The sequence below is a fragment of the Brettanomyces bruxellensis genome, chromosome 7 (assembly GCF_011074885.1).
Source record: "Brettanomyces bruxellensis chromosome 7, complete sequence".
Classification (NCBI taxonomy): Eukaryota; Fungi; Ascomycota; class Pichiomycetes; order Pichiales; family Pichiaceae; genus Brettanomyces; species Brettanomyces bruxellensis.
Window position 1 is genome coordinate 197,853 of NC_054688.1, and position 25,008 is coordinate 222,860.

Here is a 25,008-nt window from a genome sequence, read left to right on the forward strand (position 1 = left end):
TTTTCGCCCTCAATGAGCAATGCAACAGCTCCATGTCAAACTGTCAGCAGTTCCGACCATGAGAGTATAGATTCAGAGATTGAGGCCAAAGCAGAAAAGATCCAATATGCAATCAGCAAGCATGACAAAAAGCAGCTTCGAGAGCTTTCAGTCAGCAAGTATGGACTCGTCAGTACAGAATTAAGAGCTAAATCATGGCCAATTCTAATTGGATGTCATCTAGACGAGGAAGACACAGATAACGTAGAAGGAAAGAGTTCCAGCCCGGATTCGGTGAGTTCGCGTTATCTGGCAAGGCACAGGGATGAGCCGCAGGTACGGAAAGATGTGGACAGGTCATTTGTGCATTTTCCGAAGGCAATGTCCGAACAAAGAGAGAAAGAACTCAAACAATTGCTAAGCAGGCTTATTGTGAGGATGTTGAGAGAGGTCCCGGAGCTTAATTACTATCAAGGGTACCACGATGTTGCATCTGTGGTAGCAATTGTGTATGGGGATGATGAGCAGGTGGCTTTCAAGTTTTTGTACAAACTCACACTTGAGTATTTGCGAGATCACATGCTTCAGGATGTATATCCCACTACAGCCCAATTGCGTCTTATTCCGGGTATTGTGCTGCGTATGGATAGACAGCTTGGCAAAATTGTGAAAATTGTTTCTCCAGTGCATGCGATCAGTGCGATAATCACCTTTTTTGCACACGATTTGGACAATTTTCACCACGTCTGCCTATTATGGGACTCCATATTTGCTCAAAGAGACCCTGCACTTCCTCTATACCTCTATTCGGCATTGCTTGTCGAGTTTAAGCGGCCGATCCTGAACCAGTTGGAAGAGCTGGAGCCTGGGTTTTCGAAAAATGCCAGCTGCCAAATCAACAAGGACTACATTCATGCAGTTCTAAACCGGGCAGTGGCGCAGAATCTGAACGGAATGGATCCCAATGCGGCAACAGAGTGCATATTTTCGGCAATCACGGCTGCAATAAGTCTCGAAAGGGAATTCCCATTCACCAAAATGGACTGCTCCCATTCCATTTCCAGGTTCTCGTGCCTCAGGCACCGGAAAGCAGCGGCGAAAATGCTCGATTTGCAATGTGCAGAAGTGCGAATGGAACTTGGCAAAAGACATAGGAGGGAAAAAGTCGTTCGCCGCCTCAAATTGGTTACCGCTTATGGCCTGTCAGTTGTAGGAAGTGTGGGCAAAATGCCCCTACCACTAAAGTTATCGTTGGGTGTAGGGCTTGTGACGATTTTGATTGGTCTAAGCACCGATCGGAATGTCGGAAATCTGCCACACTGGCTTTCCAAAGCGGGCAAGAGTACGAACACCGCACTGGGAAGTATTTTGGACAGCCTGAGACGGCGATAGGCGAGAGTTCTAGACACGTAATACGATTATTTACTAAACTGATAGGCTATTTACTAAATTCAAAAAAAAGACTATATTCACAACATGGCATGGCATGGCATATCTCGTAAAGTGCATCCCTGCACCTCATCTAACCACACCATCCGAAAAATGCACACTCTTGGATCTGATCCGGCCAAAACTTGATGGAACTTCAAGCAGAACGTTTGCACTGCCTTCCGATTCTCTTCTCTCGGCGCCCTCCCTCTGCTCCTCCTCTAAAGATAAGTGCTGAAGCATTTCCCTGATCTGGTCTCTGTTGTATTTTATGATTCCCTCCCCAAACGAACTTCCCGATGAGGTAAATGAAGCCGTTGTCCGGGCCGAAGTGAACGAGTTGCTGCAGTGCCGCGGGTAAAACGATCGATGCCGGTGGGAAGACATGCTTCCGGAGTTATTCGGCATGACTATTTCACCTTCTCCGTCGGAATCAACGGCACAAATGGCATATTCCTCAACTGTGGGTACCGAATAGTCCATTTCTCTAATTGTCAATGGCTCGCCTTTCCTAATTAGGCCTATGTTGCTCACCCTGAGGATATTGCGGTGAACCTTTGACCCACCAACCGTGAAAAAAACAACTTTCTTCGACTTGTCCTCAATGTGGCTTTCCTGGATAAGTTCAACGGAATGCTCAGAAATCGGCTTGAGCAACAAAGAATCCACCAAATCGCGATTTTCGTCATCCTCTGAATACTCAATTCGGCAGTTTTCCACCGCTGACCCAGCCACATTAACATGTTCGAGGCTTGACGCCAACAGATAGATGCAACCGCTAAAATTGTTCATCTTGTAAATCGTCAAGTAGCGAACAAACTTCTCAAAGCTCAGCTCCATCTTCTTGAAGCACGTGACCAGCATCACGTGGCACTTCCGGAGCTTCTGTTCGTCCAAGGTCGGTGAGCACGAGCATAAATACTGAATCATGCTTTTTGCAGTGCATTCCGACACACATCTCAAACTCTCAAATGCAGCCTCAAGCCTTTGATCGTAGTATATACGCAAAATTGCGCCAATGCCATAATAGCAAAGCTCAAGTCTCTCTTTGTCAACATAAGCCCAAAGGCTGTGCCACTTGTCAAACAGCAAAATGTCCTTTTTCTTCTTGTCGGCCCCAACAAACTGGTGGCTGCACGACTTGTTTTCTGGCCTGTGGTTCAGGATGTTGTGCATGCAGTCCGCATTCTTGCACACATCACTACACCACCTTAGAGAGCATTGATCACAGTCCAATCCAGAGATGAATCTGTCAATTTTCTGCTCTTTCGATGCTTTTCTATTTGCAGGTTTGGTGTCTGTTCCAGCCAATCGGCCCTCGTTATCCCCCTTGATGACCGAGCCACAGTATGCACAGCATTTACCAAGTTTGATCAATCGAAGCAACTCGAAATCCGGCAATAGTATCATCGGTGCTTCGAGAAAAAGCGTTCCGGGCTGTGCTTGGTCAAAAGCTGCCACCAGCATCTTTTTCTGCTGATCGAATCTTAACGCATGCTGGCCTTTTGTTTTCCCGATGATTTTCTTGACAATTGGGCCCAGTTTGTTTCTATCCAATGAGGATTCAGGATGCGACGGCAGTTGGATCATTGTTGGTAATTTCGGTTTGTTCTTTGGTTCTATTTAGTTAGTCGGCACAGTGATCATGTATGATGTGGCTTTCTATTTAGTTTATGCTGCTTTCAGGCTTTAGCTTCACGTTTGGAACCTTTCTGTAACTTTTCGCAACCCTTCTTGTGACTTTCTGTAACTTTTCGCAACCCTTCTTGTGGCTTTTTGTAACTTTTCGCAACCCTTCTTGTGGCTTTTTGTAACTTTTCGCAACCCTTCTTATGACGTTTTGTAACTTTTCCTGCTTTGTTGCGTGGTCTCGTGACTAATCGTTGATTTCACACCAATAGTATCAAGCAGGTCTATTTATGAGCACTAACGTATACAATTAATGTCAATGTTCAAATTTTGGGTTAAGTAAAATTGATCAAAACAGAAAAGAGAAAAAAAAGTAGTTGACAACAGCAAGTTAATACTCGATTGATTGATTACTCATCGCAACATGTTGTATTCTATATTTATCCGAGGCCGACAGATACGAGTCGATAAGAGCGAAATGCATGGAAGATAATGGAACGAAAAAATTAAGTGCCAGCTGTGAAACAAAAAAGCGATGTGCTGGTGGCGTTTCCGATATCAGCCGCAAAAAAAAAAAAAAATTAATTAAACAGCAAAAAAAAAGCATCACTTGATCATCGTCAAGACCTCCAATATTGGGCCATACTGTGTAATCTGTCAATAACAACGGGATAAACAGCATTCACACTATCATCTATGAGACGCTGGAAGTGCCTCACTGCACCTTCGTCATCCAAATTAAGCATAAACTTCTCCTGGACCTTCCAGATGATCTCCATCTTCTCCGACTCGTTATCCGGGTCGATCGTCCGCAAGGCGGGAACCGACGTGTTGATCATCAACTGGAATAAGTTGAGGACGATCGACGCATTCCGACGCAACGTAAGATACGTGATGTAGCAGTAATTGCAGAACTTCTGGTAGTTTTCGTCATTCAACCCACCCATACCCTCGATTACCTGAATTGGAAGCTTCATTAGTGGTGGGAATGGCTTTGGATCCTCTCCAAGAATGTATCCGAAGTCTGCATGGAAGAAATATCCGTCTTTCGTCAAAAGCAAATTCTCCAAATGGCGATCTCCCACACCAAGGATGTATGTAATAACGCAGTATCCGGCACACGACCTTACATAAGTGTCCATGACCTCCGGCTTGACTTTGTGCGGTGCGGTTGGGTCCGGATTGTACTTCTGCAAGAAGGCAAGAATCGAATTGTTGTATTTTGACAAGATGGACCAAAGCGAACTGTTGGGAACAAATTGGATTAGTCCTTCAACGGGACCTGTTGCCAAAATACGGTAGGGAGAGAGCTTCAAGTCCAAGTTCTCACTCTTGAGGATTTTATTCATCAATGCAATGATCTGGATCACAAACTGGTCCTGACGAAGATCATCGCCTATTTTGTACATGACTGGATACTCTGCACTTGGAGTATCCGCCTTAAAAGACACCTTAAGGGGGCTCAAGCTGCTCTTAAAGACGTTGCAGTGCTCTGGGATCGATCCAAAAACGGAAACTCGCGGATCAAGCGGGAACGGAATTGCCGGAAATGCGAGTAGTGACTCATACTCGATTCCAAATGCTCTATTTCTGCGTCTGGGTGTATGCACTGCTGTAATTGGTGATTGCAGTCCATTTAACGTGCTTGTCTGACTCGAATTACTGCCCACACTACTACTCCGGGACTCATTACTTCCCCTATCTTCAGCATTTCTCGATCTGCGACTCTCAACTCTGCCAAATCTCACCTCTGAGTCCGCATCCTGATCAGCCTGATATTCTTCATCACTGGAAATTCTGCCTTCTGCTTTCGATCCGAGCCGATTGCTAATAGACAACCCCATTGATTCAAGAGCAGAAGTTGCAGTTGCAGATCGTGATCTCGTGCGTTTTCCTTCCATTTTACCCCCCAATAAAGAGCGTTTGTGCTTCTCCCTGAGTAGCCGCTTGAGTATTTCCACTTTTTTCGGCGTCGGCTCTTTCTTGTAGACCGTCTTAATCTTCAAAGATATACCTCTCAACTGCCTGATGAGCTCAACCTGTCTTCTAAGCATCATAATCCGTTGATGGCTTCCTTCCCCTGAGTTTGCAAGCCGCATTATAAGCGTAAAGAGTACTCTCTCGTACAAATGGACGTGATGAAACCGCTTCCGGTATCTTTTCCTATGATCACTTCTTGCCTGTCTTTTGCTTTGCCCGTATTTCCCACCCCTTTCTGCACCATCCGCCTCCTCTGCACCCCCTTCTTCAACTACTGCCACCACGTTTGTGTCCACATACTTGCTTTGGCGGTCACAATTTGTGCTTTTCTCTTCGTCTACCATCACCTTCAAGTTCCAAAAGAAGTAATTTGCCAAGGATGAATTCCCGAGTGTTCGTTCAATGATGAAATCGCTTAGCGGAGATGTTAGTCCGGGCACCTTGGCCACTTTTTTGCTCAATTCAAAGAGCCTTGGTGAGTACAACAACCTGATAATCGGATCATCGGCGATTTCCGCCTCCTTCTCCACCAATTGGTACCCACCATTTGCTGCTCCTTGTAGCAGTTGTGCCTCAAACTCGTCCACAAAGTCATCATACTTGCTTTCTGATGCACCTCCGTCCCCATCAGAATCGTTTATCCTGATTTCCTGCTCATTCTGGATAGAGTGAACAAGCTGAACCATAAAGAGCTCAAGATCCTCGTCTGAAGCCATTCGGAGCCGTTTAATTGCCATTCCTCGCACAATTTTGTTCCTGTACACTTTGCTCAAAAGCTCAAGACAATCTACAATTGTAAGCTCTTGGATAAAAAGATTTGACCCTCCACTTCTGGTATCCAAGTCTCTGATGATAGTGAGAAACTCCTTCACTTCAAAGTCTCCATCCCAGTCTATGCACTTGATGAAGTTGATGATGAAATTGTTGTATTGCTCGTTGCTGCCGTTTATCACAAGTCCATTGAGCAAAAAGAACCTAAACTTCCAAATCAGGTTCTTCTCCTGCTGGCTCAACTTCTCAAAGAACTGCTTCTTTAGAATTGCATCGAGTTTGGCTCTAACTTTCAATGTTGGCTTTAAGTCCTTATCCAGTGAGGAAAGCTGGTGTGTTCTCTCCAGTTTACGAAACTTGTACTCAATCGGGTCCTCGGATATGTTTACCCTGTACTGCTCCGGATCAAACACCGAAAAAGAAGGATTCTTGTTGAATTCCTCTCTGTTGTCATATGTTATTCGGTTAAAATCATTTGTGCCAGCTTTCAAATTATTCACCTTATTGCCATTATTGCTTGTAATTTCCCCTTTCTCTGAAGTGGATACTAATGCCGGTATACGGAGAGGTGCATACTTGATATCTGAAAACACTATTGGCATCTCAAACTTCACCAACTCGATATCTATAAATAACGCACCCTGTCTGGGTAATTCTGCCATCGATATGTTGCCAGAGAATTCTTTGATTCTTTCAATTTCTTCTAAATTGAGCTTTTCAATCGCCTCAAATGTCATATTGTTCAGCCAATCCGTACTGGGAAGGTTTCCTTTTCGTCTTTCTCCAAGCTTCTCTTCTAATCTGGAAAGTGTAGATGATAGATTTTTGGTTCTGGGTGATATTCCATCTGTTTCGCTTTTCACGTTTGACCCCCCAATAATAGTCACCTTCAAACTTTGATAGCCTGTTTGAAGCGTGTACCCACCATTCACATCAAATAAGTCAATTGCTGCATATCCAATAAAGAGTCTCTTTCCCGATCTCGGCTCACTGCTATATAATTTTATTAGCAGCCTTGAATCCAGAGGGAGCTTTGAATAATCGATTGGCAAGTTTATCCACTCGTTTCTGCTCTGTTCCTTGTTGGTTTTCATGTGCTTACTTCCGCTTTTCCTTATGTTTGTGCCAACATAAATGCTTGAATCGAACTTTATCGTAGACACCACTGAACACGTCAAGCCTTTGCCAATTCCTGATTCAATTGAAATTGTAGCAATCAAGGAGCATCTTTCGTCAAGTGTATTCTCGATTTTTGCCCTTACCACGTTGGCAGTGGCATCATCTAGCCCGTCTGTTGTTGTTTTGTATATAATGTCAAATAGTTGCCTGGTAAATCCACTCAGTCCAATCAGTTTCAATCTGAAGGGAATATGGAGGTCCTTTGAAAGGCAGAAGTTGATAACATTTTGGTTTGCATCATGATTCTGCATTTTCAGGCACTTCTTTGCTATTTCTTATAGTTCTAATGGTATATTGGATGGTGATTGAACAGAGTTAGAAAAGAGAAAGCCGAGAATTAATTAGTGTACACTTTTTCTCGCGTATATTTTTCTCGTGATTTTTTGCCGGATCTTGCTTATCTTATCAGCAGGTGGTTTTAAGGTGAGGATTGTTTGTGGAAGATGAAGATAAAGGGTAGGTACAGATTGTGATATTGTGACAGATTGTAATGAAGTGTATGATGAAGATTCTGATAAAGATTATGATAAAGATTATGACAAAAGACAAAGCACGGGTATTTCAGCTAGAGATATCGGATGGTAATAAAAGTAGAAAGCACATCGCACTATTCAGAGTCAAGGATTTATGAAGACAATACAGGCACGACCAGCACATATCAGAATTATAAACGATTATATTAGGTATATATTGTGTGTTCAGAAAATAGTTTGGCAGAATAAAGATAAACGCAAAAAGTCATGAGCTACAACTCAGCAGAGTACACGCATCAGTATCCAGAATTATTAGTTATCATTGAACATAAACAAAGAATCAAGGAAGAAATATTAGCTCAGCTACTGCTGGACTTGCCAGTAGACTTCTCCTCGGTAGATTCGTCGTTCTTTGGAAGAGGAACAACATTTGCATCCCCAGCATTCTTCTTCATGAAACGAGGAAGATGAGTTCTGGATGCAACGGATCTGATAGGCTCCGGAATGTACATGTTGGAGTCCTCGTAAGTGAACTCACCGATCTGGGCGGCATCAGTACCAAGGTCCTCCTCTTCTTCACTCAACCGGATCTTAAGGAATGGAATCTGGTTCATGAGAAGCAACAAAATCGATGTCACGACAAACGACCATGCGTCGATCGACACATTGGCGGCCAACTGGTATCCCAACTGCACCCAGTGGTGGTTCAACCAACCACCGGCAGCTGGAGCAGCATCCAAGTCTGTTGCCACAATGTAGTCAGCGGCAAAAAGACCAGTTAAGGCAGATCCAACGAATCCACCAACACCGTGCAAAGCCCAGGCATCCATACCATCATCGATTTCAAGCATATTCTTCAAATCCACGGCATAGTTGGCGGCAATGGCGGTCAAAACACCGATTGGCACGGCAAAGTAGATCGGAACGAAACCGGCAGCAGGTGTGATACCGACCAATCCAGCAACTGCACCCGAACAAAGTCCCACAGTGGTCCATTTGTGGCCACAACGGAAGTAGTCAAGAATCATCCATGCGAGACCACCACACGAGGCAGCCAAGTTGGTGTTCAAGCAGGCGTAAAATCCTCTAAGAGAAGCATTTCCTGAAGAGCCACCGTTGAAACCAAACCATCCAAACCAAAGGAAAACGGTTCCAAGAACAACAGAAGTCACAGAGTGAGGCTTGTACTTGGGAAGGCCCTTTCTGGCGACTGGGTCTCTTCTCTTACCGCAAACAAAGGCGTAGGCCAAGGCTCCGAATCCGGAAGACTGGTGGACTGGACCACCACCTGCGAAATCGTAAGTTCCCAATGTTGCAAGCCATCCATCGGCATTCCAAGTCCACATTGCACATGGGCAGTAGACTATGGTCGTCCAGAGGAACAAGAACACCATCATAGGGCCAAGTCTGGCTCTCTCACAGGCACCACCAAGCATGATGGCTCCCGTGATCATGGCAAACATACACTGGAAGAAGCAGTAGACCACCTGTGGCATTGCATCGTCAAAAGTGTCATCAAGAATGTCCTTTAAGGAAAAGTACGTGAGGTCCCCGATAAAGCCGTGGTGCGCAGTACCGAAGGTAAGCGAGTAACCCCAGAAAAACCACTGGAAGGTCACCACACAAATGGCCATCATAGAGGCCCAAAGTAAAGATAAGGCATGTTTCTTTCTTGAAAGTCCCGAGTACAACAATCCGATACCTGGGATCATGATCCAGACTAAGGCTCCTGATGTGGCAAGCCACACCATGGCCGTCTGGTCGTTCATGTTTTTGACCATATTGGAGTGTTATTTGTCAATATGGCGAAAGCTATAAGCGAAGATTGAGAGTCGAGGAGGAGAAAGAATAAAAAAGGAGATGAGACAAGAACACCCGAAGGCCAAGGGTGCCACCTGCCAAAAACTTTAACCTGGATCTCCCCGCCATTATATACCTGGCGTACTCCGTACAACAACAACAAGCACATACATGAAAGTTAAAAATAATTCGGAATGCTTCTTATCTCAAGGAAAATCTTCCCAGCTTTGTTCTGCACCAACTTATTTTTTTTTTTAGATGCATCAGATGGTCCCAAAAAAAAAATTGGTAATAATCAAAAAAGTGAACAACAATAACAATAAAACGCCGAATATCTATCAGGGTTCAGATGTTTCTTGCCGGATACTGGGGGTGGCCGAAAAACTTTTACTCACAATAGCAACGGCAACAAACATGTCTATCTGCCGGTTCTCCAGCCAATAAAAGCCCTCACCTAAAGTAGGGCCTGCCGAATCCGGTACCATTGTTGTGCGATTTCCAGAATCGCGAATCTTTCTGTTATCAACAGCCAACAAATTTCATCGGTTTCCTGCTGATTCATGTCATGCTCGATTAGTTACAAATCTACGGTTGTACCTTTTTTTTATTGTTTGCTTCCCTTTCTGACTATTGTCCTTACTTCTGGTATCTACAAACTTCTCTTTCAACAAGTTGTTTTATTCTCTTCTCGATAATGTGCACTAACTGCATCTGTTACGTCTTCCTTTCATTTCCATTCTCTTTGCCTATTTCTCTTCATTTTATCTACCTTCGAAGCCACGGCTTTATTCTGTATTCTCACATCTAGCGGCATTGACTCCTTAACACCCTTTTACCGATGAGGTAGTGAGAACTCAACTCACATCGCACTGAAACGTTTTACTCATCTCATTTTTTATTCTTTTGGCTATTATTCATTATTCATACACATCTTTCTCGATGGCCGAACGTTGATTTCACACTGAAAGGGTTCGTAATCTTAAAATAACGCCGATGACTGTTTCAATGGCTTCTTTTATGGCCAAATCCCTCTTGCTTTGCTTCATGTTATACCTTAATGACTGCTCAACCTGTCCCGGTGATAATTTTCACTTTCTTATTATTTTTTTTTACTATCCCTTTATTTTTCAGTTTTCCATCATGTCGTGCACGATCGGTTTTCCAGCTATCATCACCCTGACTTTTTTTTTTTTTTGATCCGCTAATCTCAATTTTCATTGCTCTTCGGTTTCAGCCTCGTTTATCTTGGCCTGTATCCGGCAATATATCACCGGATCAATAATAATTGACCGCTATTTTGGCCAATATCTATCTCTAAACGACCTGAACTATCTCGACTTATCTATCAGCCAATCCACCGATCAATTTATTTATCTATCCCTCCACTTATATTTGAATTAATTCAGCCGAGCTTTAGCATCTACTTAGTACCCTGATATTTTTTCCTGTACATTACCGGGATCCGTATTTTCATTCTTTCAGCCTCTTTGAAAACCTTTACATCTTATCATTTAAAAGATCGACTCTTTGTTCAGTGCTAAACAACATCATCTGAGAGTTGAATGAGTACGTAAATAAATAAACAAGGCTAGTATAAATTTTTACTACGGCATTAATTTTTTTTTGTTGTTGTTTACCAGGCTCATTCTATTGTTGTTAAATCACAAAAACAGCAATAATATAGGAAGCGCCAATTAAGTTGGATTTGCTTTGCGCATTTGTGCATTGTTCATTGGCCTTCCTCTTTCTCCTTCGGTAATTCACATTCTTCTCCAATTATTCAACTTACTGAGAGTTCTTCTGACTTCAGCTTGTTCAGAATAGGAAACGCATCTCCGAAAAACCCTTCTTAGCCCGAATCCATACTTGGCTTTCATATTTGCTCCCTCATTACGGACCAATAATTACTTTTCATGCTTTTTATTTTTATTATACTAACGGTAGAAAATAGTCATAGTATTGTCATATTATAAGCCATAAACATGGCTATTCATTTCATTTCCGCTTCCTACCTTGACCTAAAATTACATACCTTTCAATTGTTTAATAAATTAATTATTTATCCTATCTCCTTAATGTTTAATGTTGCTTGTTACTGCTTATCGGATATTTATCACTCCACTCCTGTTCACTCATTCTATAGAAAAGCATGCTTCATGTTCCGGGTGTCCTCGGTAACTGTCGAAATTACTTGCTACCTTTTTTTTCAATATTTCCGTGATTGTCTATTAAAGCCTGCCAAACCTATTTTATCACATTCTGGCTCTATCCAACTATCTTCAGGAGGAGGAGGTGGTGGTGCCTCCATTAAATCCAATCTCTTCTTCTTCGTGTTCAAGATTTTCTTACTCACCCATATTTCAAGCGTTTTCTTCCTGGAAATCGTATATCCAGAAATGAGATTAGAGGCCTCAAATTTTGACAGCTTGTCCAATTCTCGGTCTACTACTTGGCAAAACTTGCCGACATCCACGTGACACTGCCTCGATGGGTTTATTATTTCCTTTATTGCATTTAGAAGGAAGTCATGCTGCTTGGATGTAATCTTACTTCTGCCAAAAATGAACCTCCTTGCATTCGCAGACTCGTATGCCTCTTTTTTGAGAGAGTCACTCTCAATATCCTCAGAAAACTTCTTCAAAAGCTCAGCAATGCTGTCTGACTGTGCGATATTCTTACTCAATGGTATCCGTACATATCTGGGGAATCTACCCCCTGTTGGTATCTTTTTTGGCACCATGCTCACATAGATCAACTTGGCAATCTGCTTTTTACGATCTATATCGATCTTATAATAATGACTAGAGCTTATTCTCATGGCCCAAGTATCCTTTCTGATCTGGAGCCATGGATCACGACTCCTCATTATTGTTCCATACACCTGCCTCTCGATCTGTTTAGATGAGTTTACCCTGTCTGCTTTCCATGATTGTAGAAGCTCCTTGAAACCTTCAAAGCTCTTAAACTCTACATAATCTGGTTGTTTGTTGAGAGGAATATCCTTGGAGCCATTTCCATGTATCCCACCTCCAAACAAGCTCCCAATTGGGTTTTTAACCGTTACTCCTCCTAAAGTGTTATCTATGCTTATTCCTGTCTCTTCACTATCCACAAAATCCACCACAAGGCATTTTGTTTTGCCTTGAGACAGCCGTAAACCCCTTCCAACCATTTGTGTAAGCAACGGCTGGGATTTTGTAGGCCGAAGAAGAAGAATTGAGTCGATATTTGGTATATCGGTACCTTCAGTGAAAACACCGCAGTTAATAAGAACCTCGATCTGTCTATTTTTGAACTTCTCAATGGTCTGTGCTCTATCAGACAAAGTCGTAGATCCCGTAACGTATTCAGCTTTGATTCCATTCAATGCAAAAAGCTTTGCGAGAGCCTGCATATGTTCAACATCACAGCAAAAAACGAGTGTCGACTTGATGTTGCGTTTCTGCCTGAAATACTTGTAAGTTTTAAGCGCCAACACGTTTGTCTCGCTGGTGTTGACGTGTTTTGCCAACGAATCAAGCTTATAATCTCCGTCTCCTCCCATTTCGACGGCGGAGAGTCGAAAACCAGCTTCGACCATCTTCCAATCACAATCGACCAAGTAGCCCTCATCCACAAGCGAGACCATTGATTTCTCATATACAATCTCGTCGAAAACTTGCCGAAGAGGCTTCTTATCGTGTCTTTTTAAGGTTGCCGAGAATCCTAATAAAAACGGACTTTCCTTAAACGAGCAATTTTTCTCCTTGAGGCAGTTGAACCACCTAAAGATCTGTAGATACGAGTCACTAACAGCATGATGGCACTCGTCTACGATGATTCCCCGAAATGTATTCTTTGGAAACTTCATTAGTCTCTCTTTGGATCTCGCTAATGTTGGTACACTGGCAATCACAACAAACAACTTGTCACCTTCTGCCTCAAGCATCTCTCGTGTCACATTTGCCTTTGCCATCTCAAGAAATACATCGCATCCCTCAAGCTCTTTACAGCTCCGTATAGATCGCATTGCCTGATCTGCCAATTCTTTTCTGTGAACTAATATGAGAACACCGTTTCCACGTTTTTCACCATTGCTTGGATCTGGAAGTGGTAATTCGACCAATCTCGGAATCAGCTTTGTGAAAACAAAAGTTTTGCCACCTCCCGTGGCAATACTAACCGCTAGTCTCCGCTTTTTTCCCTCTTTTAATGTATTCACACACTGTTTAATGCATTCCGCCTGATATGGTCTAAGCGCCCTGGTGGCATATCTTGCCGAAGAAAGCCAGAAACTGCGAATTGCACTTTTGCACAGCCAGCCCTGGGGTCGAGCCCAAATCCGTCCTGCAGAGAACATCACTATTGCCTAGTTGATGAGAAAACCTGTATCGGGAAAATGTGGCTGCTAAATTATAAGCCTATGTTGCCATCTTCTCGAATGTACAAGAGATGATAAATATCGAGTAAATATTTTAGGGTAAACAGATCTGTCACATGTTCTTTCACATAAATGGTGTACGGCTGTTAAGATGGCATTTTTTTTTTTTGTCTTGCTTCGTATATGGCGCTTAACTGAACAACGCACCGTAAACAGAGATGCTTACTAATTGTCATGTCAATGCTGCAAATATAGCATAAAAGAAGCTGTTTTTTTATTCCTTTTTCACTGCATACATCTACTGCTGTAAGCACCTCTTCAGACTTTTTTCTGAAAAAAAAAAGGTGTTTCCAAACTAAACGGAAATAGGTTACTTCAAGCATGATTTTACGGTATATAACGTTTATTTTAGCAGCGGCATTCCTGCCATTCACATCTCTGGCCTCAGAGCTAAATACAACAGAGGCCAAGCCACATCATCACCATACAAATAACTGGGCTGTGCTTGTGTCGACATCGCGCTTTTGGTTCAACTACAGGCACATGGCCAATACGTTAAGTATGTACCGAACGGTGAAAAGACTTGGAATTCCGGATTCACAAATTATCTTGATGCTTTCGGATGACATAGCATGTAACCCAAGGAATGCATTTCCTGGAGAGGTGTTCAACAACAAGGACAGACAGATTGAACTATACGGTGATAATGTGAAGGTTGATTATCGAGGTTACGAAGTGACGGTTGAAAACTTTGTGAGACTTTTAACTGATAGGTGGCCTAAAGAGCATCCTAAATCGAAGAGATTGCTCACGGATGAGAATTCTAACATCTTTATATACATGACTGGGCACGGGGGAGCTGATTTCTTGAAGTTTCAAGATGCTGAAGAGATTGCATCGCAAGATCTTGCGGATGCTTTTGAGCAAATGCACGAAAAGAGAAGATACAACGAGATTCTTTTCATGATTGACACATGTCAGGCAAACACAATGTTCAGCAAGATATACTCTCCAAATATCATGGCAATTGGATCGTCAGAACTTCATGAAAGTTCATATTCTCATCATTCTGATACTGAGATTGGTGTTGCCGTTATCGACAGATTCACATACTACAATTTGGAATTCCTTGAAAACATCACCAGAAACTCACCGCTCACAATGCAGGACTTGGTTGATTCGTACACTCTTGAAAAAATACATTCTAATGCAGGTGTTCGCACAGATTTGTTTGATCGTGATCTTTCTGATGTTCTCATCACCGATTTCTTTGGCAATGTTCAAAAAACCGTTGTTGACGATGTGGAGAGGGACCTTCTTTACATAGGAAATCAAGATTCTCCTTCTGCAGATGCCGAACAGTCGAAAGAGGGACAAGTTAAGGAAGCAGATGAGAAAATTTCTCCACTCTCGAATCTCAATTTAGAGAGAAGTGGAATTAACGCTTCGTCGGGCGCCGAGAATATTGATGCTGATGCAAATATCATCAGATTTAATAAAGATGATCAATCTTTCGAACACGGTCTCAAAGTTTTTGCGGTTCTTGCATCGACCGTTTTGTTTGCCGTGTATACGACAAAATATCTATAAAGCACTTTTCTTGTATTCTGATTACAATGATACCTGGCATGTTCGGTATTTTATGATAATAAACGCAGTTTTGACATCGCTTCGAGGTGTTTATTCTAATTGATATTTCAAATTTTATGCCATACTTTATGCTGAGTTATAATGAATTATGCTGAATCTCAAACCTTTCGAGATGCATATGCTAGAATTTTGAAGTCTGTTCCTAGATCGTAGTTTCTTACTTTTTTTTTTTAGTCCTCAAACGCGTCGGTGTTCGGAGGTGAAATTTTTGGACGCGAAAGCATAAATATTTGTAAATTTAAGCAATTACTACTCCGACCGTATTGATTGGTTTTCATTCGATATTTGTGCAAGCACAATCCAACAACATTATACACACGATTTTTTAAGTCATGGTGGAGTCGGATTCAGGAAGCAGTTCGGCAAGTGAAAATGTCAATAAAAAAGTTAAGCAGGAAGTGAAATGCGGGGCCCAAACCACTGCAAAGCCTTACAAACCATCGAGTGCGGATTTTTCAAACTACTACGAGTATTTCATGCCATACAAGTCGATATTTCTGTGGCTCAACCACTCGCAGGCACCCCAAGATGATTTCACAAAGCGTGAGTTTGCGTTTGAGTACAAGTCAGGAGCATATCAGAGATACAACTCGTTTGAAACGCGAAAGAGTTTAGAGATACTGTCGTGAAAGCTAAACCGGTGAGATTTGAGGTAGGTGCAGTTTATCCAGTGGCACCAAAGCTTCATAAAACCGTGAGCAAGAGTATAATGAAGCCACAGATGAAGGAATTTGTGCTCGATATCGATCTTACCGATTACGATGACATCCGTACATGCTGTTCTGGAACCAAGATATGCCCCAAATGCTGGAAATTTATAACTCTGGCGATTAAAATTGTTGATTCGGCACTCAGGGAAGACTTCGGCTTCAAAAAGTTGATCTGGGTGTTTTCTGGAAGAAGAGGTGTCCATTGCTGGATTAGTGACTACCGTGTTAGAGTTTTAGACGAGTCTAGAAGGAGGGCCATAGTTGAGTATTTGGATGTTCTAAACGTGAAGTCAAAGAATAAGGCTGGTATCTCACTCAGGAAGCCGTACCATCCGCATTTGGAAAGGTCATTCAACATATTACGAGACAACTTTGTGGATGTGGTGATCCGAGAACAGGATCCATGGAGATTTGAGGATCGATATAAGGAGCTGGCAAGAAACATTCCAGATTATCGGTTGAGTTCAGCACTCTTAAAGCATTGGAAAGAGGATCCAAGCAGCTCTAGTGCCACCAAATGGAGAGACGTCGATCGACTCTACGATGAGATGAAAGTCAAGTCGTTCAACTTGCAGGATTGGAAGCGTGAGATGATTTTTAAGACCATGTATCCAAGATTGGATGTAGAGGTGTCCAGGCAGATGATTCACTTGTTGAAATCTCCTTTCTGCATACATCCGGGAACTGGAAATGTCTGTGTGCCGTTTGATCCGACGGAAAAGGAGTTCAATCCGTTTACAGATGCCCCAAACCTCTCGCAAATATTTAATGAGGACGAAACTGATTGGGCCAAGACTTCACTCAAAGGACCAATAGACTTTTTCAATAGGTATGTGAATCAACTTGTTAAGGATGAGACAAAGGAGAAACGGGAAAGGGAGGCGGAGAAAACGGAGCTTGAATTTTAGGCAAGGGAAAGGACCGAATAAAGTCGATAAATAAAGTGAAATATATCAAATAAAAAAAGAAGAATAAATAAATAGTGTAATAAATAGGCTAGAATAAATAAAGTAAGATGAACAAGGTAAAATAAATAAGGTAAGATGAATAAAGTAAAATAAATAAGGTAAAATAAATGAAGTAAATAAAATGAAGTTGAATGAAGGAATGAATGGACCTATAAGCATACTTCTGAAGTAAGGAACGGTATATGAATAAAATTGAGTGAAACCCAAGAATAAAATTTTCACCGGAGTTAATGAAATCCTTCCTGCCGGAAAAAGGAAAAAGAAAGGCGACCGCATACCTTTGTATTTATTTTAGGAAAGAAGGCATCCCACAGATCTTTCTCGAAACCCAATTGTTTGCAAAAACATCTCATTCTATAGGTCCGATAAGCTGTTCCTGAGCATGAACCGTTAAGGAAGCTGCCGTTTATGGACAAGATGTGGCCATTAGCAGCGCGGCTATAGGCGAAGAGGGGAATAACTTTTCAAGTCTAACGACGCGTCGATAGACCACTTCCGCTAAAGGATACGGTTTTCGTTCGCGGCTGCCGTTAGAGGATGAAAGTGGGCTTATCGGAAACCTGGACGTTTGCCATGATAAGCGATGAGCAGAGATGATTTTAGATCGCTTGGATGATCCCTAAAAGCAGGACTATGCGGTCAGTTGTACTTAGGGGAGTAGCCTTTATATTGTTCCCCAAATCCATTTTGCTCTTAGACCATCTATAAATACCGGACTAGATTACCTTGCCGAATTTTATTTTTTCTCAACTTAATCACCTTTTGTTTTATCATTTCTTACAAATTATTTCAGGTATTATAGTTTCTTTGTGTGCTTCTTCCTATTGTTGTTTAAAGTCAGGCACAATAAGCTTATAATAAGATCCAATTTTTTTCCACATTTACGCTGCATATTACCGTCGCTAACGAATTTTAAAACATGACCGCCGAATCAGAATACGCATTCTTTCCAGAAAAAAAGGTCACCGTGATCAAAGCTCCTTTTAATGGAGGTCAGGGTAAGCTTGGAGTTGAACAAGCACCAGAAAAGCTTATTGAAAACGGACTTCTTGATGATATAAAGGAGCAGGGATGGAGATACGAGATTGAGGACCCTCTTAAGGGAGATGACTGGAGAGCTATGCGTGCCGATGCCTCCGATGTGTATGGAAACTGTAAAAGACCACACATGGTGAGTGAAGGAGCCAAAAAAGTGTATGAGGCCTCTGTTAGAGCCCGTGAAAACAACACTTTTCCTCTAACCGTTGGTGGGGACCATGCCATTGGTATGGCAACGTTGTTGGCGTTTGTGAAAAAATACCCTGATGGAGGTATCATTTGGGTTGATGCACACGCCGACATCAACACCCCAACCACAACCGAATCGGGAAATCTTCACGGATGTCCTGTTGCCTTCGCCATGGGACTTGATCAGGAGCACTGGCCTGCTGATTTTGACTGGATCAAACAGCTTGGTCACTTCATCAACCCTAAGCAAATTGCATACATCGGTCTAAGAGACGTCGACAAGGGAGAGAGAAAGATTCTTCGCGATTTGGGCATTACTGCTTTCTCCATGTATCACGTGGACAAGTACGGAATTAACACTGTTGTCCAAAAGGCAATCAAGGCCATCAACCCATCCGGAAAGGCTCCTATCCATGTGAGTTACGATGTTGATGGTATTGATCCACAGTATGTCGCTGCAACTGGTACTCCTGTCAGAGGTGGACTTTCTTTGAGAGAGGGTCTTTTCATAATGGAAGAACTTGCAGCTTCGCATCTTCTTGCCGGCTTGGATATCGTTGAAGTTAATCCTGCTCTAGGCCCAACGAAAACGCACACTCTAGATACAGTTAACACTGGTCTTTCTATATCCAGATGTGCCTTGGGAGATACAATCTTGTAAAACATTCATTCATACTTCTGTTAATACTATAGAATAAATTGGTTCGAGCGAACATTTTCCTTTCCTAATGTAGCTGTAAAAGTTGCCGTAACGATTGCATCCCGAGATTATTTTGAAATGTGTTGTTCAATGTACATTTTGTTGAATATTTCACCTTCGGGCAAAATCCTTGGCGGGGAAGAGTGTTGCCCTAAAGCACTTTTCCAGGACATAAGTTCATTATTCTCAACAGTAGGATTGTTTTTAAAATATCTGACTGTTGTAATCCCTTCCCATCAGTTGCCCGTTTGATATTTCTTCAAGTTATGTCGACCAACTGATATCAACCTGGTGCATCCACGACATGCATTTTGTTGCGTACTGTTTGTATAACCCCGGAATTTTCTCTTCTCCTTCCAAACCTTAAATTTTTCACTCATTTTTTCTCGCCGTTACCGGCGCCCAATCGGGAAGTACAATCGACGCATCATTAGTCACTGAAATATTTTTCACTCGTAAAGTGACAGATATGAGATCTTAGAAGATACAGCCTGAGATATTAGTGCAGAACCTCATTTATATTTTAGTTTCGTTACGGTAATTTGACCGTGTGTTTACTGTTGGGGCCATATATCTAGAAGTGCATATCTAGGCCTTTCATACTCATTCAGTGGTATTCTATCTATATATATACACCAATATATATACTGTAAGTATCAGCTTTACCTACAAACAATATGTCGGAAAAGCAAGAACAAGTGGTAGTGGACAAAAAGCCGGTTCCGCGCTATGCTGGATTCATAGCAGGAGTGTTTTCTGGTGTGATGAAAAATACTGTGGGGCATCCATTCGACTCTGTCAAAGTTCGTATGCAAACTTCGGAAGGTCGATTTAAGGGGCCCTTGGATTGCACGTTGAAAACTTTGAAAAATGAGGGTGTGTACGGTTTGTACAAAGGGTTCACACCCCCTCTTGTTGGCTGGGTCTTCATGGATTCGGTCATGTTGGGTTCGTTGCATGTTTATCGACGGTTCCTAAAAGAGAACTTCTTCCAGAAGGATGAAAGACTGCCCCTTTTAGGCCACTGCCTTGCCGGATTGGGCGCGGGTTTGACTGTTTCGTTTGTGGCTGCCCCGATTGAGCAACTCAAGGCCCGGTTGCAGGTGCAGTACGATGCCAAGACAAAGATCTTCAAAGGACCAATAGACTGTTTAGTCCGCCTCGTCAGGTACGACGGACTCCGTACGCTTTACAAGGGCTTGATCCCTACAATGATCTTCAGAACGAATTTTGTTGTTTGGTGGGGAACATATGACATTTTCACCAGATGGTTCCAGAATCATACAAACCTGAGTACTGCCTCCATTAACTTCTGGTCTGGAGGACTTTCTGCCACCATGTTTTGGATTGCTGCCTATCCTTCGGATGTCGTTAAGAACATTGTCATGATCGATGATGTGAAAAATCCTCGTTTCAAGAGGTACTCCGATGTTGTCAAGTATGTCTATAACGAAAAAGGAGGAATTCGAGGTTTCGGCAAGGGTTTCCTCCCATGCATTCTCCGGAGTTTCCCGGCCAACGCCGCTGCTCTAACAGCATTCGAGTTTGTTATGAGACTATGGCAATGAGGGAATCTCACGAAAACTGGAATAAGTAGACATGTGTACGTAAATGCATGCATTCATTAGAACTCGCTGTATATGGATGTAGGGATGTAGTTCGTCTACGCGTCTCGCTTTTTTGTTCTCCATCTTCTATTTTTATCATTCTGGTCCCCGCACAGAAAAAAAAAATTAAAAAAAAAAGCAAAAGGGAGCGGCACTAATCGCCTAGCAAAGATCTATTCGTGGAAAGCACGACGGTGTAAATTTCTGATTATTGACCTGTGCATGCACATACATACATACATACATATATATATGTATACGTATCCTCTACAGCTTGGAGGCCCATTTATTTTCTCTGCAAACTTTTCCTTCTCGGCACAAAGTGCAAATACTTCCTGGTACTACATACTGATCATCCATTGCATTCCACATTCTGTATTTACTTGATCTACCAGGGCCGATATACTCATTCCAAATATAGCAGTGACGTTTTTTTTTTTTACACAATCCATTTTTTTTGCATCTACATTCCAGACAAAATCGCAAAATGCCATCAACAGATTCCTCAAAAGCTGCCAGGCGGCATTCCTGGTACGGGTTGTTCTCTTTGAAACGCACAGCCTCCCATCTTGTGGGCTCCGTTGAGCATAATAGTGACCAACACCACTCGCATCATCATTCACACCACAGCCACAAGTTGCACAGCCACGGTAGAGGCAAAGACGATAGATTCTACGTTCTTCATACTGACTCGCATAGGGACCTCAAGATGGTGATTCCGGCCGAGCGGAATGTACACACAAGCAATTCGCCCTCTGCATCGCATGGTCTCCGGGTAATACACAACGAAAAAGCGAATACAAGCGATCCGTTATCAGCAAGAGAGTTTGCAAGAAGGAAATTGGAGAGCCAGGAGATCCAGAACATGAAGGCGGTGCGGCTCATCAACTCCAGAGGTAGTGGAAGCCCTGAAAGTGCGCGGTACCGGTCGTTTAGTGTGGCTGATTCTACTATTAATGGTATTTCCGAGCGTCCAAGGTATTCACATTTTCACAATGAAAGTATTCAAAGTGACATTTCGATGCGCACTTTGGATCCTATGAAGGCTCATGCTGGTATGCCAGACGAGATACCGGCCGAGGCTGGGTGCAAAATGCTCGAGAGAAGAGGAACAAGAAGCCGGAATCTCGAATCTCGAAGAAAGCCACCCCCAGGGTCAAATAGTGTCGTTTCCGGTAAATCTGGGCGAAATGTGGCGAATGCCAGGCTTGAAAGTGGGAGGCACGAAATTGTTGAAAGTGGAAATGAAGGAAATGGGATCGAACATGACGTTAAGAGTGGGCAAACGGTAGAAAAGGAGAAAGCGGAAATTATAAATGATGAGAATTCAAAGGCAACCCATGTTGCCGAAGGTGAGAAGACTGCTTTGCTGGATGAAACAGATGAGAAAGAACGTGGTAGTGGCTTAGTTGTGCCTGAAATGAAACTGTTGTCTAAAGAAGGTTCTCTAGAAGGGTTACAGGAAAAGAACGATTCACAGGAAGGGAGTGAGGGTAATCCGGGGGAAGTTATAGGCAAAAATGAGGCTGTACATGAAGTGAAGCAGTCGGATGGTACCTCAAAAGAGTATGGATCTGGCTTAAACGATAAAGCAGATTTCAGCGAGACTCAAAAAGATAATGAGTCGAGAAACGGGGACCTGAATAACAAGGATATTCTTACCGAGCCAACCAAGGATGATACTCAAAGCATGACATCCAGTAGTATTACTGACTTCCTAGGCAGTGTGGATGGAATGTCTTCTTTGGACAGAAACCTCACAGACGATTTTGAGGAGGCGTTTGGTAAAGATATTGCAGATGACAGTGTTGAGAAAAGTGGTAGCCATCAAAATATGGGCAGTTATGGTGAAATAGGAGACCGTGGGAGTCGTGAGAAAAGTGGTGATTACGAGAAAATAGAAAGCTATGAGCAACCTGATAACAACTATAAGCCCGATAACAACTTCGAGCAGAGCAAGCTGGAATCTCAGAATGTCAAAAAGCCAGAGCTGAATTTCGAATCTGCCAGTTTGGACTTGAGTGATGGCAGGGAAAGTGCAGAAACAAGAACTGCAAGCACAGAAAAAACACCTGTTCCTGGAGATAATGGGGCCCAAATGGAAACGCCGATCGTCTCAAGACTTGCGACTGAATACGTGTATTCAGAAAGTGAGAGCGAGGAGGGGTCGCCAGTCGAAAATGGAGACACATCTCTCAAAAGATTGAGCATGAGCCACCGGATGATTGCAGATTTGCAGAATGAACTCCCTGAAGAGGTTCTGGGATCATCTGTTGGGACTAGAGCATCTGATTTGGGAGTTGGGGATTCGCAAGTGTCGAAAATAATCAGTAGTAGTCCTATTTCGGTCGAGGGGAAGCAGCAGAAGATTCCAGAGGCCGAATCTGAAGCTGAAGAAGAACAAGCCGCAGAAATAACCCCTGGGTCACGTGCAATCTCGCCAATCACGTCGGATGTGACAGATGAGGATCAGTTCACGGATGCAGAGGAGGCACTGATGAAAACTCCGTTGGAAAAAGGCCAGGCTATCTTTTCAAGGCCTAGCATGTCCATAGTTAGCGGTAGGAGAGTCAAATTGAATGATGAGGACTCTTTTCACTCCGTTTCTTCGTCAGCTGACAACACACAGCAGACAATAATGAAGCCAGAAAGTGAGAGAACGAGTCCTGTGGCGTGGAAAAAGCTCCAGGTGGACGTTCCGAGAAATATTGTCGAAGACTCGCAGGTGAAGTTGGTTTCTGTGGGTCTGGGGGTGGACTCGAAGTCATCGGTCCCGGCGGCAGAACACCCATACACCGGATCGCGCTCCGGCACACCGGGAACGAACTCTTCCGCATCGGTAATATCGTCGGCACGCAATTTGATACTTCCGACACCGATAGAGGAGCGTTCTCGGACGTTTCAGGTTGCGAATCCTGGAGATGCAAACGATGAGCAACTTATTCTGTCTCCTCCTCGGTCAGTAATTGCGTATTCTTCTGGATTTGGCGGGTCATACAGTGAAGGTGAGAATGCAGGTAATGGGATTGCCAATGGGAAGAAAATTGGCGATGAGGGGAGTGAGGATGAGAGAGGGAATGATGGAAAAAGCAGCGTTGAGAGCAGCAGTCATGAAAACACCAATGTTAGGGATAACACCAATGTTGGTGATAACATCAGCGTTAATCAAAGAAACAACGCTGATACCAGCAACGATAACGGGTCGGACTCAGATGATGAGCTCTCGTTTGTGGCGAAGTCACCCTACCATCACCACCCTCTGAATGTCCAGCATGCAGATCAGCCGAGAAAAATGGTGATTGTGAATCCGTCGGAAGGAAGCACGGCCTCCAGCGGTAGCCAAGATGAGCCTGCAGACATTGTTCCTTCAAGTGGCATTCCGTTGCCCACTGAGGCCTCATCCAGGGGCTCTTTTTCTAGTGGTGAGACGAGTGTGAGCAGCAAAGATGGGGCAAAAACCAGCAGTGAGAGAACAAGCACGTGCGATGCAGATGCTGCCACAAGCAGCGTTCGTACTTCTCACCCTCAAGCAGCCTCTGCAGAGCATAATGTGGATTATTCTGGTGGTTCGGGTGACATCAGCAGCATTCCAAAGACGTATGATAGGCGGGAGCAGCCGGTAGTTGAGCCTTTGGCACACTCAGCAGCCTCATCTAGCAGGAAAAGGCCTCCGTTAGACATCCCAAACGAGGGAAGAGGCAGAAGATCGATTTCCATATCGACTGCGAACCCGGGGCTTTTCGATAATGCACACACCAAGGAGCGTATAATGTATGCAAACGGCTCTGGAACCACCGCAAACGCACAGCAGGCTGCACAGCCTGCTCCCCAGAGAAAGCAGCAGTTGGCTTTTGGCAAAAAAATCGAGAGTGACAAGCAGCCACCGGAGGGAAAAGGCCAAAAGTCGCTCTATGTGGAAAGACTGCGTGGGATTGGCCTAGTGAGCTACACGAGGCAGCAACCATCGTACAAGGTGCTTCCTGTGGCGATCCGGCCAATCAGATCGAGGCACCGGAGAACACCTTCACACCAGGCCACCATTGCATCAATCCAAAGTTCCTTGAAGCATGGAACCTTGAGGCCGAAGACCCGGATGTTGGCTTCGGAAATAGACGAAAGCGAGCTTCCGGACTCGAAGCTCAGCCATGATTTGTCCAAGACCAAAGTGCCAACCGACCCCGACGCCGAAATTATTGAAGTTACAAACCAGTTGAGGCGTTTGACCGCAGACCCGGCCCAGTTGAGTCGCAGAGAGTCAAGTCTTGATCGTTTTTCGAGTGTTCGGTCTGCCAGGGGGCTCTCTATGAATGGAAGAGCACTCAAGTTGTTTGTGGCGAACCCGGACGAGAACGATGAGAATTAGTGTTTTATGTACAGGTAATAGAGAATGCACGGATAGGCGGGTAGTATTATGTAGGTAGGGGGGTATGCGATAGAGAAAAGATAGGTAGAGAAAATCTAGGTAGAGGGGTATGCTATAAAGAAAATATTTGGGGACATTGGGATGAGATGATTGCAGTATTTCCAGATATTGCAATAGTTGCACA

The 25,008-nt window shown here is 43.4% G+C and overlaps 10 protein-coding genes across 10 annotated transcripts; 6 read left to right on the forward strand and 4 right to left on the reverse strand.

Moving 5' to 3' along the window:
• Positions 1-12: 12 nt before the first annotated feature.
• BRETT_004610 (uncharacterized protein) lies at positions 13-1,371 on the forward strand (the record flags this gene model as incomplete). Its single annotated transcript, XM_041283104.1, has 1 exon — positions 13-1,371. One exon carries the CDS (start codon positions 13-15, stop codon positions 1,369-1,371), a length of 1,359 nt encoding a protein of 452 aa, XP_041136456.1.
• A 126-nt stretch (positions 1,372-1,497) lies between these two features.
• BRETT_004611 (uncharacterized protein) lies at positions 1,498-2,997 on the reverse strand (the record flags this gene model as incomplete). The annotated part of the gene is made up of 1 exon (XM_041283105.1): positions 1,498-2,997. One exon carries the CDS (start codon positions 2,995-2,997, stop codon positions 1,498-1,500), a length of 1,500 nt encoding a protein of 499 aa, XP_041136457.1.
• A 659-nt stretch (positions 2,998-3,656) lies between these two features.
• BRETT_004612 (uncharacterized protein) lies at positions 3,657-7,217 on the reverse strand (the record flags this gene model as incomplete). The annotated part of the gene is made up of 1 exon (XM_041283106.1): positions 3,657-7,217. The coding sequence occupies one exon, from the start codon at positions 7,215-7,217 to the stop codon at positions 3,657-3,659; it is 3,561 nt and encodes a 1,186-aa protein (XP_041136458.1).
• A 581-nt stretch (positions 7,218-7,798) lies between these two features.
• MEP2 (ammonium transporter) lies at positions 7,799-9,220 on the reverse strand (the record flags this gene model as incomplete). The annotated part of the gene is made up of 1 exon (XM_041283107.1): positions 7,799-9,220. One exon carries the CDS (start codon positions 9,218-9,220, stop codon positions 7,799-7,801), a length of 1,422 nt encoding a protein of 473 aa, XP_041136459.1.
• Positions 9,221-11,445: 2,225 nt separating this feature from the next.
• On the reverse strand, positions 11,446-13,578 carry BRETT_004614 (uncharacterized protein; the record flags this gene model as incomplete). The annotated part of the gene is made up of 1 exon (XM_041283108.1): positions 11,446-13,578. The coding sequence occupies one exon, from the start codon at positions 13,576-13,578 to the stop codon at positions 11,446-11,448; it is 2,133 nt and encodes a 710-aa protein (XP_041136460.1).
• A 402-nt stretch (positions 13,579-13,980) lies between these two features.
• GPI8 (glycosylphosphatidylinositol anchor biosynthesis) lies at positions 13,981-15,189 on the forward strand (the record flags this gene model as incomplete). Its single annotated transcript, XM_041283109.1, has 1 exon — positions 13,981-15,189. The coding sequence occupies one exon, from the start codon at positions 13,981-13,983 to the stop codon at positions 15,187-15,189; it is 1,209 nt and encodes a 402-aa protein (XP_041136461.1).
• Positions 15,190-15,581: 392 nt separating this feature from the next.
• Positions 15,582-16,867, forward strand: BRETT_004616 (uncharacterized protein; the record flags this gene model as incomplete). The annotated part of the gene is made up of 2 exons (XM_041283110.1): positions 15,582-15,841; positions 15,865-16,867. The coding sequence occupies 2 exons, from the start codon at positions 15,582-15,584 to the stop codon at positions 16,865-16,867; spliced, it is 1,263 nt and encodes a 420-aa protein (XP_041136462.1).
• A 979-nt stretch (positions 16,868-17,846) lies between these two features.
• BRETT_004617 (uncharacterized protein) lies at positions 17,847-18,815 on the forward strand (the record flags this gene model as incomplete). The annotated part of the gene is made up of 1 exon (XM_041283111.1): positions 17,847-18,815. The coding sequence occupies one exon, from the start codon at positions 17,847-17,849 to the stop codon at positions 18,813-18,815; it is 969 nt and encodes a 322-aa protein (XP_041136463.1).
• A 716-nt stretch (positions 18,816-19,531) lies between these two features.
• Positions 19,532-20,422, forward strand: BRETT_004618 (uncharacterized protein; the record flags this gene model as incomplete). Its single annotated transcript, XM_041283112.1, has 1 exon — positions 19,532-20,422. One exon carries the CDS (start codon positions 19,532-19,534, stop codon positions 20,420-20,422), a length of 891 nt encoding a protein of 296 aa, XP_041136464.1.
• A 526-nt stretch (positions 20,423-20,948) lies between these two features.
• BRETT_004619 (uncharacterized protein) lies at positions 20,949-24,824 on the forward strand (the record flags this gene model as incomplete). Its single annotated transcript, XM_041283113.1, has 1 exon — positions 20,949-24,824. The coding sequence occupies one exon, from the start codon at positions 20,949-20,951 to the stop codon at positions 24,822-24,824; it is 3,876 nt and encodes a 1,291-aa protein (XP_041136465.1).
• Between the last annotated feature and the right edge of the window lie 184 nt (positions 24,825-25,008).